Below are 16232 nucleotides of genomic sequence, written 5' to 3' on the forward strand. Positions count from 1 at the left end.
GCAGGGGGCTCGTCTGTCGTTAACCAATAAAGTACAGGTGTACTTCATTGGTTGATAGCAGAGGAGGCCTCTGCAGGCGACCAATAGAATTCCTCTTACGGACATTTAAAATCCTGGCGCCAAAGCTGCTGCGTAGTTAACCCCATAGTAACCCCTTCTACAAAAAAACTAAGAAAAAAAACGAACACGAATATTCGCCCAAACCGCACACTGGAACGGGTGAATATTCGTGGAATACGAAGATTTTTTCCCCCACGAAGACGAACACGAAGAGTTGGCCGGCGCCCAAGTCTAATTATATATATCATATATATATATATATATTATATATATATATATAGCCTTATGATTTGAATTATTATTATTATAGAATGTGCTTACAGGTTTTTATTATACATGCGAACACATGCTTTCACTCTGCTGTTATATTATTTTGTTTGTATAATCATTTATAACCATGATAAAAGAAAGAAACAGACATGCCAAAATAAAATTATATGTATAAAAACAGGTTTATTGAAAATCACCGATGACAGACGGAAATTGCAGTGTACAGCTCTCCTGGGGCAGTAAGAATTAATTAAAAAGGTTATTACTGGATAAACCCAAACATTTACAATGGCATGAGACAAGAGGAAAACTAAATCTGAAAGTGCGGCAATGAAATGTATGGATGTCAAAAAAACGTCACCAGATTTAATGAGAAATGTGCCTGCTTTAATTCTTTGTCTTAATTGAGTATCACCAACCTATCGCTTGATCGACATACAGACTGGGCAGTAAATATTATACCAAATCTTAATAGCACGGAATACTCCTTTCAGATTTCTATACTTTATGTATAAAGCCAATGATCGTATTGTTTATTCAAGGGATCTTGGATGCGAAGATACAGGCTACTAAATGCAATCCAGCCAAAATCTATCACTAGGGTGAGGATAGTCTGGATTTTCTTCCTCACACGTATGTATGTGAAGGACTTGCTACTACATAAATTACCTGCATCAAATAGGGTTTTTGTATTCGGGGAGGCAGTCACCTTCGGTGTAATATACACGTTTACATTTGGGGTGCTTAATTTAAAAGTAGTCAGCGTTTGGAACCGGCCAGCTTGGAGAGAGGGAGAAGGAGAGAGCGAGTAAATGTAGATTCCCAGTACAACTGCTTTCACCAACAAATAGTTTGTTAATTTTGGATACATTTCTGCCAGAGATCCTACAGGACATTTCATCACAAGGGGTTAGTATGAATTACTATTTAAGACTTTCATCATTCCCAGTAAAGTGGTTACCGAGGTCAAACTACATCTATTTAAAAAAACACGATGGGTTTTAGAATGACACCATGACTCGGATTGTATGGAATCTGCGCTAAACACAAAGAAAACCTCAAAAATATTAAATGCACAGGAGCAAAAAATCCAAGAAAACGTGTAGGGGCAATAGTAGAACTACTAGGTGTGAATCTCCTTGCATGGTGCGTCTGGCACACAGCAACCTTACATATCAGATAAAAAGCAAAGGATAATTCAAGGTATAAACAGTCAAATTACAACAGGAGATTCTGAAAGGGTCTTGGGGTCCAGTCCTCCAATATCTGCCATTCTTTAACACAAGACATAATTCTGTGTCCTGGGAACTTAGTCCTCCTCATCTCCCTCATCCTCTGTGTCTCGTTTCCTTTTTTGTCCTCGATCTGCTGAGAATGATAAATATATATATATACATATATATATAAGCGTATGCATTCTGATATACAATATGAGAGTATATATATCTAACAAAATGTCTCCAGAATCTCGAGGTCCGCCTATAAGTAATTCGGAAGATCTGCATACAATGTATGATGCACAGAAAGGTAGGGACTTAACCCATTGCACTCCAGAACATGAAATGAATGTGTTTGCATCATACCAGAATAATGGTACTTTTTGATTTTGCTATTCTGCAATTTTATTCAAAGATTTGAGAAGGGTTTTGGGCATCATGTCACCCGCTGAGTTCTGCCTGTAATATCTTCAAGACAAAACACATACCATCCTCATCAGCTTCGTCTTCCTCTCCTTCTTTGTAAGCGTCCTCATCCTCCTTTAAAACAAAAAAAAGTATATTAGCACTACGTGTCTGAGCTCTCACAATATAGCTTGACAGCGTTTCATAGGGACCCAGATTACTTATTTCAACTTATGTTTTTTAGCTTGTTCCCCGAATTTGATATTCCTCACCTTAGGTAAAAGGGTAACGTTGTCCCTAACTATTTATCTAAATAACCGAATTTTTTAAAAAAAAAGCAGAAATGCCGGGTAATAAAAATACCTTTCACTACACCAAGAGCGCTGTTGGTGACAGTCGATGAGCAGAGTATTCTATCTTATTTCACACTCCTCTGTATACAATGTACTTTGTAAACCTAAGCTCACAAAATAAATAAAAAAACTCCAGTGTGTACCCCCATGTCAAGTGGGGAACGTTATTTTCTGAAGGCATATGTTGCATTTTATACTTTCTGGTCAGTCCTATTAAGAGATCAAGTGTTTATCACAGCAAACAAGAAGTTGTTTTTGTTGAGAACACAATACCTAGGGATCTGTTCAGTTATGCTGTGTTTGGCTTGGATCACAACCAAAGAGCAGTTTGAGTGACTTTCCTCTTTAAAGTTAGCTCCTGTTCTTGTGTAATAGGCGTCTATTGCTGCCGCTGGCTATCACACAAACACCTTATAAGTATGAAATTTCCCACTACACAACCCCCCCCCCAAAAAAAATAAATAAAAAAAAATAAAACATAAAACCAAGGGTCAGGAACCGCACCTCCTCCTCACCGCTCACTTCCTCTTCCTCCTCTTCATCCTCGTCTTCCTCTCCCTCTTCTCCTGGTGGGGCGTCCTCATCATAGTCTTCCTCTGTGTGAGGGAGGGGGCAGCCTCAGACACCGATAGACTGGAGATGCGCATAACCGAGTCTCCAGTTTGTTAGGCAAACATAGTTTTCCTCTGTCTGAGGGGCTGGGATCAACATCGGAAACTACTCTGTACTATAATGCCCAGAGGAAAGTCTCTCATTTGGTCCAATATTTTAATTCATAAAAAGCGGAGGTTTTAACGCTTGCCTCAGCAGATTAATGTGGTAAGGAAAGTACGACAGTATGTTACATATAGCTATCAAGTATAAATGATGAAAAAATATCGTACTTCTTGGAACAAATTCCTTATTTAAGAATATTCTCCAGGTTGTAAAACGTGAGCTACTGATCGCTCTGTGACTGGGATATCTGAAATGTATAGCTTGTGTGTTTCTATAATCAATGTCATTGTCTCTCGTCCTCTGGAAACACCTAAGTCCTAAACTCGCTCATGTACATCCTGCCTTTTTACCTTAAACATGAAAAAAAAGTTGATCCGTATCCTTTGCCCACTTCTCTCTGTAACCCCTTCTGTGTTAAAACAAGCTTTCTGGATAACAAAAGGAACTCTGTGTGCTGTCACATAACGTAAGAAAAAATAACAGAAGACGTGACCTGTGATAATACTACAGCTACGGATGGTGCAGAACCGGCTGATCGGTATCATTTTTAAAGTAAAGTACATTTTTAAATTGTATTTTCTTTTCCACTGAAGCATTGAAAGTATGATCGACTAGCATGTTTTGGAGGAATTTTAATGTATAAACGATATTTTACCAAAAATTATCTCAATGCATACATGGACTCCATCAAGACTTGTAATATGATAGAGGGGTGAAAGAAATCACGGCAATCATTTATCCCACACATAAAGCACGCAAGCAATTACGCGTTAAACGATAACTAGGTTAACAGTAGGGACTGGAATGGTTTCCAAGGCAACAAGCACAGGGAATAATTGGAATATTTCTATTCACTATCTTATTTAGTTAGTAATAGTCTGCAGCAGAACTACAGTACAGATAATCTGCAGGTATACACAGTACACGTCCAGTAACTATATCTTCCAGGGATCAGTGAAGCAAACACACAGTTTCACTTAGAAAGTCCACATGTTTGCCGCACACATGAATGGTAGCGTGTGTTCATGCACTGCCAATGTATTCTCCGCTGGTTGCAGGGTTGGGGATTTAAGCCTGATGAGACCTGTCTGTTCCAATTAAACAATAGCTTGCTAGACCGGCTAATGTGCCGTCAACCTGAAAGGAGCCGAGACGAGCGGCTCTACAGAGAGCCTCACACAGGCTTCATGTCTTGGCTAATCAGTCAGGTGGATAACAGGCGGAATGGATGCCGCGGCACCGCATAACACATGAAGTGTGCAGAAACTAACACGGGGTGCACGGCTCCAGTAGCCTGCGGCCACAAAAAGGCCACAATTTTTGACCCGTTATCCCAGCTGGAGCACAGGAATCTTAATTAAATATTCATTAAAGTACTTGGCCTGTCTGGCCCTTGAGGACTGGGGTGGTGCATCCCTATTCTTTTCCTCATAGGACATTTGAAAAACCTGTACAATTGCGTTGGGAAGCACTGACAGAGGGGGGTGCATTAGGTGGGAATACGTTTAGGAATAAGTATTTGGTTCTGGTCGTGGATTCCAAAGCTGCAAACACATGCCACCTAGTGATTGTATTCAGCGATCATTGAAACTACGACAGTCTGCAGAACAGACTCGATAAGTCTTGGTGAAGTATATTCCGTATTGTTTTTTTCAGGGGAATTTTGGTGGGTTTAATCATGCAATGCCACTGATATAACCATAAAATTATAAAGCGCCGACCTTTTCTCCTGCAAAAGCTGCAAAGTTCACCCTTCATAATGCACAAGTTAAAACATTTTAAACTTCTTGCTTAGTGAATTAAAGTGACTTTTGTACAGAATTTAGGAGAGAGAATTGTATTAACTAAAACAAGAGCTTACAGCTGCTTTAGAGGATTACCCTAGAGTTTGAAGGACTAACAGACTTTATATTACTGTAAAAATTGCCATCCCTGACTATAATATTTATCATAAACGTCAAACTCTGGCCCTGAAGGGTGATCTGACCCTCTATAATGTATAATTCAATGTGTGAAGGGGCTTTGAAGAAATTGCATCTTCATAACGTATAGTAAATTCAAGGCATTAAAACCACGGGCCTCTTGCAAGTTCTCCGACCCAGTATATAACATCCAGGTATGGAATGTCTCTGACTAAATAGTGCCTTGCACAAACTAGAACTCCAGTACTAACCGTCTTCCTCGTCGTCATCATCATCATCAACATAAGCCTCTGCATCAGAATCTGGGGCCTCCTTGTCATCTCGATCGTAGCCATCTAGGTAAGTGAGGTGAGGGAGGAGCTTGAAGACGTTTTCTCGATAATCATTGAGATTGGTGACTTCGCAATTAAACAGGTCCAAGCTTTTCAAGGTCTCCAACTTTTTCTTAAAACACAAAACAATAATAGGAGTCAGCAAAACTGTGTTTCGGAAACTTCATTGTCATCTAATAAATATTTTTCTCCTTGAGCATAAAATACTTTGCTTTATACCGTAATGTAGGTTATCATTGACCAAAACCTGGTTTTATCTAATTTTACGCTAATAAACATCCTTTATCTGCATCCCTAGAGGCTGCCCTGGGTGGCCCTCTCTGCCCAAACGCCACACTTAGCTGATTCTTTATAGCAGTGCTAAAGAAGTTGGTCCCTCCAGAGACTTTTTAATGATTTAAAATGTCTGTCTGGGTGTAAGATGTAAGACTGCGTCATTGTATTGTTTACGGCAGACAGCATAGTAGTCGGGGTGTTTGTCTCGTAAATTGGGCTAAGATAACAGAGCTAAACACATACCCATGGCTAATGTACAGCTGCCTGGAAACATTGTATTATGCAAAAAAAGTGTTAAACAAAAAAAGAAAACAGCACAATATTGTAAAAAACTGATATGAAAAAAAATGATAGTCCCGGCCCAACATTAGATGCTTCAATTCTTCCAAATTCCTCCCCGCTTAGTAGTCCCCTAGTAGCCAAGAAGGTCAGGATGCCTCACCAGAGGTTCTATCGTGCTTAAATCCTTTATACTGTTCCCGCTCAGGTTGAGATGTGTAAGGTTTGGGCATTTTTCTGCCAGCACTTCCAGTCCTCCTGATATGTTGTTATCGCTCAGCTCCAGCTGAAAGTTGAAAAATGGAAGCATTACATTCCGTTCGCTCAGGACTATAACCTTACATTAACAAGAACATGAAACAAAACTTACGTTTAATACGGCTTGGCATCCATTAATATGTGGATAACAGGATTTTTTAATATTCAGGTGGTTATGTCCACAGAAAGATGGAACAAATCAGCAAACCCAATGCTGTTACTACAGCAGACGGTAGAATATTTATTTTTATTTTCACCACCAGAATGTTTCTTGCTGATCTTAAAGATCCACTCCATACATCACGTGCACTTTAATGCATATGAGCGTAACCTTACATTTTACCTTTTTTTTACCCAAATGCATAGAGGGATTAATCAAAATCATGTCTGTGTATTTCTGTGTTTCCCTATACCTAACTCTTTGCCTTTTGAGGAGATGCACATCTACTGTTGAGTTATATGCATGCGCAGATAGTTATCTACAGTTGACGCCAAAGCTGGCTCGCCTTAGATCCCCAGAGGGTCTCATGAGGCACACGTGCGTTTCTGGTGCTCCGACAGGGTTTTCCTGATCACCGTACTGATGACGTTTAAACGTGTGCACCGCCTCCCAATCGCATGCGGATATGAAATGCTTGAGACCTTATTTTAAAAAAAACATCAACAGATGACCTGAGGGATATTTTGGGACGTTCCGATGTCACCTAGCCTTTATTTCATGGACTTAAAAACTAATTTATACGGTCATTTAAAAAAGTAAGCAGAAACTGAAGGATAAAACATACTATAATTTACAAAAGATGTGACCAGGTTGCCATGCTCTACCAGCTGTTTTGTTGATCAGGACTGTAGTGGGGATCAAACAAAGCAAAACGATCATCTTCCTTTACATTAGGTTATGAAAAATGTCACGATAAATAGTTAGATCAATAGAGCCAAACAGATCAAAACTACACTATTATTTTATTAACCTGGGAACTGTGTATTTAGCGTGGCTGCGGGGGAAGGCGTAGAAAACCGTTGCCATGAGACTAAACTAACCCATACGAAAAGTCTGACGGAATAACTGAGGGAGTCTAGATTTTTATAAGAGTTCTTAGATATTTCTTGCATGATAACAGCCCGGTCACGCCCTGCCCTGCAGCGTTTCTATGTGAAATACTCTTAAGCCTGCCACGTTTAGTGATGTGGTACAAGACTCATGTGGCATGGATGGGTTGCAGTTTAGTTTGGCCCGCCATTGAGTTCCTAGGGACAGACTGGCAATGTCAAGGCGGAACTTTCTTTACATCCAGCTGCTGGCCGCACGCTGCCGCACTCAATCTGCCTCTGGAGCGGCACATTGGGTGAGTTTGTGGGGATGTGGCCATTGGTGCATTTGCCTGGTGTGGCAGATGACCAGTCCAGACATGGGGACAACTATATTGGGAACCCAACGATATGTCCTCTCAATGTCTGAGAATACACAGCTACACAAAATCAGGAAGCAATCACCATTAAGTTTATAAAATAAAACAATATTTAAAACAAATGAAAAAAAGTAAAACAAACTTAAAAAAAACTTTGTCTTTACGGTGTTATGGATGTCTCCTTTCCCTAGGTAAATAAATGGACCTATATGCTATATAGGTTTGAGTTTGTATCAGTATGGCTGAGAGTGATCAGTAGGTTTGAGTTTGTATCAGTATGGCTGAGAGTGATCAGTATGTTTGAGTTTGTATCAGTATGACTGAGTGATCAGTAGGTTTGAGTTTGTATCTAATGTTTAAGTCTAAGGGAGGTGTATGGTCATATAACGAGATTGGGTAACCAAACGCTGTAATAGAGGTAACTCTACTTGCAGAGAATTGCAGCATATTCTGACACAGCACAATAAAAGGGAAGACAGAAAAAAGGCTGTAGGGATTTTCCTGCGTAACACCACGCTAGTAACAGCGTCTTTACCTTTTTCAGTTTGTTTAACTTTGGTAAGTTTGCGACAGAGCTCAGGCAGACGTTAATTGTACTCAGAAATTCCAGTTCTTCAAATTCATCAGTCAGGCCTTCAATTTTGCCCTCCTTGGATCTGCAGTTATCCAAGACAAGCTCTTTAACCTAGAGACAAACCAAAACATTTATTTCAAAAGCAACCCATTCTGTAAGGCAGAATTGTGTGTATATAAATTGCCAACAATATGGCTTCATCTACGGTGTTGTATGCATATTTTATATACATATAATATATTGTCCCATTTACTCGCTTCAGTCGCAGGGTTTTTTGGTACATCAGTGTAGAATAGAAAGTAGCCAGCTCCAGACTATTTGACCCTGAGCATCTGCCTCTTAACCCCTAGACCCGGCCAGGACCTGCATACCACCAAACCTTAGATTTTTCATTTAAAGAAAAAATGCAATATATTAAGAAAAAACTACTTTTGGTAATTTTGATAGAAATATTAAATCATTTTGGTTTAGTGAAAAGACTGGGGAAACTCATAGGAGGATCTATGGAACTAGGACTTTCAACTTCTCTCAGGAGGTCACAGTAATTTTACTCCATCTCACAAAAGCAGATGAATCCCGCTTTGTAGGTAGGTAGGTGGGTAAGTGTGTGTGAGCGAGTGATCATATGCACATCCCCGCCTCGTTGGTATCCCCGTGTTTCGCTGGAGGCTTCTCTTGAGTATAAGCTCATGTCCAACAGAGTCACAATGTAAGCATCTCCATCTCGGTCACAAATACAAACAAGAATCTTCCATATCAACAGAACGTTTCCAAGGTAACCAAAGTGAAATATCAAGAAGGAAACTAGCTGATAACTAGCAAACCATTTAGGTTAATTATCTAATCAGTGACTATGGAATCAACATCAGCTACATTTTCAAAACCCTACTCTGATTCATTAACCATTTAATAGCCCAGCATGAATATTCTATGTAGTGACTGGCTTTAATACAGGTCCTCACGAATACATTGACTTGTCATTATTGAAAGATACCCTTGAGTAACCTGCATTCAAGCAGGATTATCTATAATATACTGGTAGCAAAAACACTAATTGACAGTGTTACATATGATGCCAGTAGGCTGGAATAAGGAGGAGTCCGCTCCACGTGCCCCGTACCCCGAGACGTGGCGGGGGACCCTGAGAATTCCAAGTTACGCAAATAACTGCACTCAAAATCCCAAAAAACATCTCACGATCACGAGCGTTACACCTGTTCCTGTCACTGTGGAGCGCACTGGACCTCCGTCCAGCGGGGGGCGCTGTGGTGGGATACTTCGTGCGTAGCCAGGGCGGGGGTCTTTCTAAATCCTATTAATCACCGGCACGTTATGATACTTTAATGCCGAAGTAACACACGAGGAGCTATAGAAGCATCGAATGTGTTCCGTGGAGCGTGTGCTGACGCTCCAATTTTCTTTGTAACTGGCTGTCCTTTTCGGGAGACATAAAATGGCATCATCAGCCTGTCATATGACCGGAGATCCGCCATTGTATTATCAACTGAACCCGCAGAGCGCGGAAAGCTCGGGGGTCGGAGGATTCTCAACAGAAAGGCGACAGCTGGTGGCGGGTAAATATGGCGGCGCGGTGTTAGGTTTCGCACATAGCGTTAGGAACCGGTTCTTGGCAGGGCCGGGATTAGTACAAGTATATTTAGGACACAGACCGGACATCCCCTCACAGAAAACATTTGACGCGGAGCAACACGAATTGCCACACCCAGCCTTAATTTCCACGCGATTACTCGAACCATAACACTAAATAAATGGCGTCGTGACACTTGGTTCCGCGGCTGTCTGTCACCCGCTTATATCGACAAAGACCCGTTCTCTCAGCCCAGTCTTTTCATCACAATACGAGCGCTAACAACCCACTGCCATGCGGAAGAAGAGGCGGCTACAATCTGTAACAAGAACTTAAACCGAGACGAGGTATTTCGTGTCAACAAGGAATTGTGGACACAAATGGAAAGCCCGTTGTCCCTGTTTACATCGTATAAATAAGGAATGGGGAAGTGATCTGGCAGGTGGCGGGCATGGGGTGAGATCATCGATCTATATAACCGGAGGGGTGTGAATATATCTGAAACGACAGCGTATGTTGGAGCGGTCGGGGTGCCATATCCGATGCCTAACAGCATTGGCGGTTGGTCACGAAATAGGCTGCCAATAAAGTGACCGATCGTAGAGAGGAGCAAAGGAGCGCGCTGCGATCGGCAACTAATGTGACTGGACAGCGTATAATGAGAGGGTGAATAGCGGTGTGAGCGAACTGGGGGCTTTGGGGCGGGGAGAGCGGGTGCTTATCGCTCGATGTGCTTGGAGTTTAGGCTGTAGCGCTGCGCTGGATCATGTAGTATTAAACCCCCGTGTGCTTTAGGTACTGCTTATGTATGAGATGAACTCATGTCCAAGGAGCGGAGTAAGAACACTGAATAAGCTGCGGGAGGGCGGTGCGTTCCTCAGGATACAAAGTTACGAATAAGATTACCGGTTCCACAATGACGGTCGGAGATACTAAATGCTGCGCTCCCCTGATAAAAAGACCCCCATTCTCCGGCTACTTTCCCTTCTACCAGACGACCCTCCCCCGTACACCCATAACTGGCATACACTACGAGATGCCACAAGGGCAACAGTTCTTACATCGGCCGGCGTCCTGTTTCGCAGCTCCAGGTGAATTCTCTTTTTCATATCCATTCTCACAATGTATTAACGCCTTCTTTCCGTACCCGAATCCGGGCTCTGCGCTTCGCGGGTCCTGCGCTGCACCGCGGTGAACACTAACCTGCTGGCTCAGTGGGCGGAAACCTTTCCTTTGACTGACACTTCAACTCCCCAATCGTAAAACAGGACCAACAGAGAATAGCCAATTGCCACACGTCCACGAGCCTTTCAATGGGTTTGTGACAGGCAGAAGTGCCCAGCGTCGCGCAGAGCTGCCTAGAGAGGGGTCGCAGGAGGGAGCGCGCACTGCAGGGAAGAGCCTGGCATTCATGTTCCGGGCTGGCGCCTTGCGGTGGTCGCAGGTCTTAGTTCCCTGTGTTAACCCCGAGGCGCCTCCTGTAGATATTCTGTACCCCTTTGCCTGCTGTGAATCGTGTGAAAGCTTTGGAATGGAGAGGATGGATCATACGATGTGCGGCCGTTCTGACATGATGGCCGTGTACGGCACTGCCCTGTCATTCCTAGTGCTGGTAAGACGATCTGCTGAACTGTTAACACGCGCTGAGCCCGCCTGGAGACGCAAGAACTAGCTACAGAACGGGATCGGGGTTGATTATGGCGCAAATACTACTCTACGGTAATTAGGAGGTACTGAGCTGATTGACCGACAGTAACCTTCTATGTCTGTAAGTTGGATGCATGAGTCCCGCGTGTGGGCGTGACTGTAATGCCCCCGGAAGGTCAGAGCGGAGAGTCTTCGCTGTAGTGAAAGCTGCGTCTCGGTAAATGTAAAATCCTTGTCCCTAACAGCAGTATAGACATTTATGTCTCTATCTAGTATCCGCCACGAACGCTCTCTGCATCCTACAACCGGGAAGCCGACGGTTAGCTCTCCAGACTTGAGTATAACGCACGCTTCGTAGTAGTGGTAGTCTTACGGTTGGGGAGCTACCTGTTGGCTACCGTGTGCAGCACCGCCGGAATCTGAGTATTTTGGCTCTATGTACTAAATGTGAGTAATCGCAATTTTTTTGTGCGCGGTACCGCTGTAGTATATGCAGCACCAAAGCTATAAACGTGTTTCTTTATAACGCACGATGCGCTAAAGCGTTATCACGGGGAATTTACCAAAACATTAATAAACGTGCATGCATAACAGGCTTTTCACACCCAAGCACTGGGACGTTTATGTAACTATTTCAACTATAATTCCTTCTTTGTGTTTGGTATGCCCAAATATATATATACAATAATAAATTGTATAACACAATAATATATTATGTACGGTATATACATTGTTTTTTTTTTTGTTTGAAATATATTAGTTCTTCTAACGCTAAATTTGTGGGGGGGGGGTTATTTTCACTTTAAAAATTTTTTTTTTCTTAATATATTTCTTTGGGGTCTATATAGACATCAGGCACATATCTTGTAACCTAGTGGGCCCTTATAATTTATTTAGTTTGACCTTTTTATTTTAATTGATTCTTGCGCACATGGTTATTTCCAGGCCTGGCGGTGCAGCCTGCGTTCCTGGTCACATTACATTTGATCATCGTGGGGAGAGAGGTTATTTGAGGCCAAGAGGTAGTGTAGCGTCTGTGCGATTAGCAGGGACATGAGTGTCGGATGAAAAACGGAAAAAAAATAAAATACAAATTTAAGGGACGCTAGCGGAGTCATGACATCGTTATGGGTATCCTTTAGTCACTGTGGTGTACATGTCATGAAAAACAGCACTGGAAAAAACTAAATAAATATTTTAAAAAGCCACCAAACATCCCTTTTTTTTTTTTTTTTTTTTTTGTATAAGGAAATCTATATAAAAACACTTTTTGGATGGTAGGCAGTATCTTTCTAAAGGGTTTTTTTCTGACACATTTAATAATGCGTTATTTTTTGTGCTTAAATGTTTTTTTCTTTTCAAACTTTTATATTTTTGTCCTAATAAATAACATGTTTCAAATGAAAGATCTTCTTGTGCTCTTTTGTGTGGTACACCAATCACGAAAAAAGGTAATCACAGCAGTTCTGTATCTGTTAAAAGTGTGTGTGTGTGTATATATATATATATATATATATATATATATATGTGTGTATGTACAAATGGGCCAAAAAGGCTCTTTGGTTAGTTTTTGGGCAACAAATTCTGTTTCCTGCTCATTCATTTTGAAAGAAATCTGGCTTTTTAAATTCAGAAACAAAATTTGTCTGATGCCCACATCCACTCGTTCTCATTAACTCTCATGCTCTCTCTCCCTACCTTCTCCGCTGATCGCTTCTGCCTCTGTCTGTCATCCTCTTCGCCTTCTTGCTCTTTCTTTTGTCTTCCATTTTTATTCTTCGCCTGCATCTTCGCAGAGAAGACCTTCCAGTGAAAATGGCGGCGCTTCCGGTGACATCCTTCCAATTGGGGAATGAGTTAGGGGATTAGAGAATATGAATGACACTTATGAAATTCTAACGAAAAATTCTAGCTTTTTGCTTTGTTTTCGTTAATTTTGTGGGGGATTTTGCCTTATCGAGATTTGTGCGAATTGACAAAATATGCAAATGTTAAATTTGCAATTTCTAATGAATCTGAATGCCCAAGTCTGTATATTGAACTTTACTGTACTTGACAACTGATGAGACCCTAGCGCTCTTACACGCCACTTCTAATATGATGTTTTGTGTTTATATGTGTAAGCTGGGGTGTATGGGTGCAAATACAAGCCGGTGCACATGTGCATCTACGACCTTGTTCTCAATGTAGGAGTATCCCTCAATTAAAAAAAAAAAGGTATAAATATAATTATTATAGCACAAGGTTATCAAACCTCAGTCTTCCCGAGTGACACGCACACAAGGTTGGCATGCTAACACTTAGTATATTACACAGTAATATTGGAATGTTGGTTTTTTTTGTATTGCACATTGGAGAAATTCAATTATTCTTCAGTCAATGTTTGTAAATTAATGTGTATTCTCAATGCAAAGCAAACCACTGTGATCTATTACAATTATTCCTACATTTAAATCAATGTAAAGCTATGTACTTGCACGTATTTAATACCCTAGTTACACTGTCATCTAATTCACAAACAAGCTGTGTGGATCTCACCATGGATGGAAGTGCAGAGCTTCTGTCACAGCAAAGGATGAAGTAGGGCATCTTCTGCACTGTTTACACAAAAACTCATAAAGATAATGTTTGCCTCCCTAACAGACACACAAAAGGCTTTACTTGCTTGTCACTGAACATTCTTACATTGCGGTTTTCCTATTGTGGTATAAATGAGGTTAAGCAGAGATCTGTAAAGTGGCAGAACCCCCTTTTTCTTTGAGGTAATGATGGCCCTTGCTGTACAACCCAGCACCCTGCTTGCTTTTCCCAAAGCTTTGTTGCATTGCCAGTTTACCTTTAATTCTTCAAAAGTATTTACTCCTAGGACCCTCTCTTCAGTTGCCACTGAACTAACAGTGCCCACAATAGTGTATTTTGCCATGGGATGTTTACATCCCACATGCTTTATTTTACAGTTATCAACCATAAACAGCAGCTGCAAACTATTATCCATTCTTCTAATTTACTTAAATCACTTCCAATTTGGTGCTTGAACTTTACTTGCTATTTAAATAATCATCTACTTATTTAACAGTCAGATCCTTTAAACGTCAGATCATCACTTAGAAACATTTTAAGCATACTGTAACCTGTCATGCCAGTGGAGTTACAGATCTTGAATAATTTTGTGGTAAGGAATATGTCAGCAGTGCAATGCAAAATAAGGATCCATAAACAGGCAAGAAACATTCAGTTTGTATGTATTAGCTGTTACAATGTTCATTATACTTTATAATGAATGAATCATGCTTTATAATACTATTTAATATGAGTCATTATTTCTTATGTCCGATAATATCACTGTTTATTGTATTTTTATGTATACCACCACTTTAAACTCTGATAAGTGGGAGGCTAATTGGGTGATTGTCGAGGCGAACAGCTTATAACAACCTGCTCAACATACTAGAGAAGACTCCACGTAAGAGATTGTGGGAACCAAACAGGACCTTTTAATGTTTGTGTGTTTTCCCTACAAAATATTACTGTACATTTATCATCGTTTAATAAAATATTAGCCTAAACTAGTGCTGGTATATTTCCTCCTCTGATATTTAGATCAATGTTGTCAGAGCATATGTGGATTGTGTCTTCACAAGTGAAAGAAAAAAAAAATGGTGGAATAAATGGATGCAACTACTGTTGAAGTAGTCTTATGCTAGTCAATTAGGAGCACATCTATCGCAACACAAAAATACCCCAAACTGTAGGCGATACCATGTGATTAAAAATAAAAAGCTAAAGGTCTGATAAGGGGTTTTACTGCTCTTTAATGTAGCCCAAAAAGCCAGAAGCTCCTAAATGATTTTATATGCATCTATCCTGGCTAAGAAACTACAGCTGATGCTGTCCGCCTGGCTCCCAACTTCCACAGGACAGTCAGTCACTGGAGTAGCTGGACTCAATCACATAACAGCCATTCGGCCATCTAGTCTGCCCATTTCTCCTGATGTAGAGAGACCTGATCTCGTCTTAGATTCAGGTTAGCATTATGCCTGTCCCATGTATGCTTAAATTCCCTCTCTGTATTGCCCTCTGCCATTTCTCATGGTAGGCTGTTAGTTTCATCTTCCCTCATTTAATGTGTCCTTCGACTGAAGCAACTAACGGACACTATGTACAGTAAGAGCTGACAGTGTAACACCTATACTATTAATAAAGTAATACATAGACATTAGTAATATTTACACGATACCCTGCAGCAGCTTCTGCCCTAATACAGAACAAATGTATGTCATGACTCTAGAATCTCAAAATGCATTATATAATGCAAATATTATCTTCATATCACTTGTCACATAACCACTTTTAGCCTTATGGAGGGCAAACCATCAGGCTTACCATGATACCCACTCTTTTTTTTATCTATTTTTTATTACACAATCTGCAATGGGCATTAAAGGTGCCGTTCCACTTAACACAAAACAAACTAGAGCTCTATCAGTAAAGCCAATAAAACACCACATACACTTTTAAAGTGCTTTTCAGATTAGACAACAAAGTGCCTGCTTTTTAGTAACATGATATTGAAGTAATCCATGAAAATGATAATTATGGTTATAGTTTTATATATTTATGCCATGGGCTCAGGCATTCAGCAGTTCAGGGCATGATGCTTCTTACGTTCCATTTGGTTATAAAAATGTTACTTTTCGACGAGTAGGTGGGACAGCACCTTTAGTGTAGTGCCCCCAGTACTGCTGCTGTATCATGATGTCTGTGTACCCCAGAGACCCCCACACATGATTTTGTAATACCTGGATAACCCTCACAATAACACTTAAATTACCACACGATAAATCATCTCCATGCCATTCATTGCACTGCCCCGACTGCCCCTAGGGTGCATTTATTATTACACACTGGTAAAATGAAAGTGCCCG

The 16232-nt window shown here is 40.8% G+C and overlaps 1 protein-coding gene across 4 annotated transcripts; it reads right to left on the bottom strand.

Moving 5' to 3' along the window:
* Positions 1–493: 493 nt before the first annotated feature.
* On the bottom strand, positions 494–11029 carry ANP32A (acidic nuclear phosphoprotein 32 family member A). 4 transcript variants are annotated; one of them, XM_053462669.1, is made up of 7 exons: positions 10722–11015; positions 8034–8183; positions 5995–6117; positions 5196–5388; positions 2810–2901; positions 2036–2087; positions 494–1695 (listed from the first exon to the last, which is right to left on the bottom strand). In XM_053462669.1, the coding sequence occupies exons 1-7, from the start codon at positions 10773–10775 to the stop codon at positions 1640–1642; spliced, it is 720 nt and encodes a 239-aa protein (XP_053318644.1). In that variant the 5' UTR covers positions 10776–11015; the 3' UTR covers positions 494–1639. The 4 variants fall into 4 exon arrangements, with proteins under 4 accessions (XP_053318644.1, XP_053318643.1, XP_053318646.1 ...); XM_053462668.1 differs by having other exon boundaries at positions 494–1698; positions 10722–11010; XM_053462671.1 differs by lacking the exon at positions 2810–2901 and having other exon boundaries at positions 1623–1695; positions 10722–11029.
* Positions 11030–16232: the final 5203 nt, after the last annotated feature.

The sequence above is a fragment of the Spea bombifrons genome, chromosome 4 (genome assembly GCF_027358695.1).
Source record: "Spea bombifrons isolate aSpeBom1 chromosome 4, aSpeBom1.2.pri, whole genome shotgun sequence".
Classification (NCBI taxonomy): Eukaryota; Metazoa; Chordata; class Amphibia; order Anura; family Pelobatidae; genus Spea; species Spea bombifrons.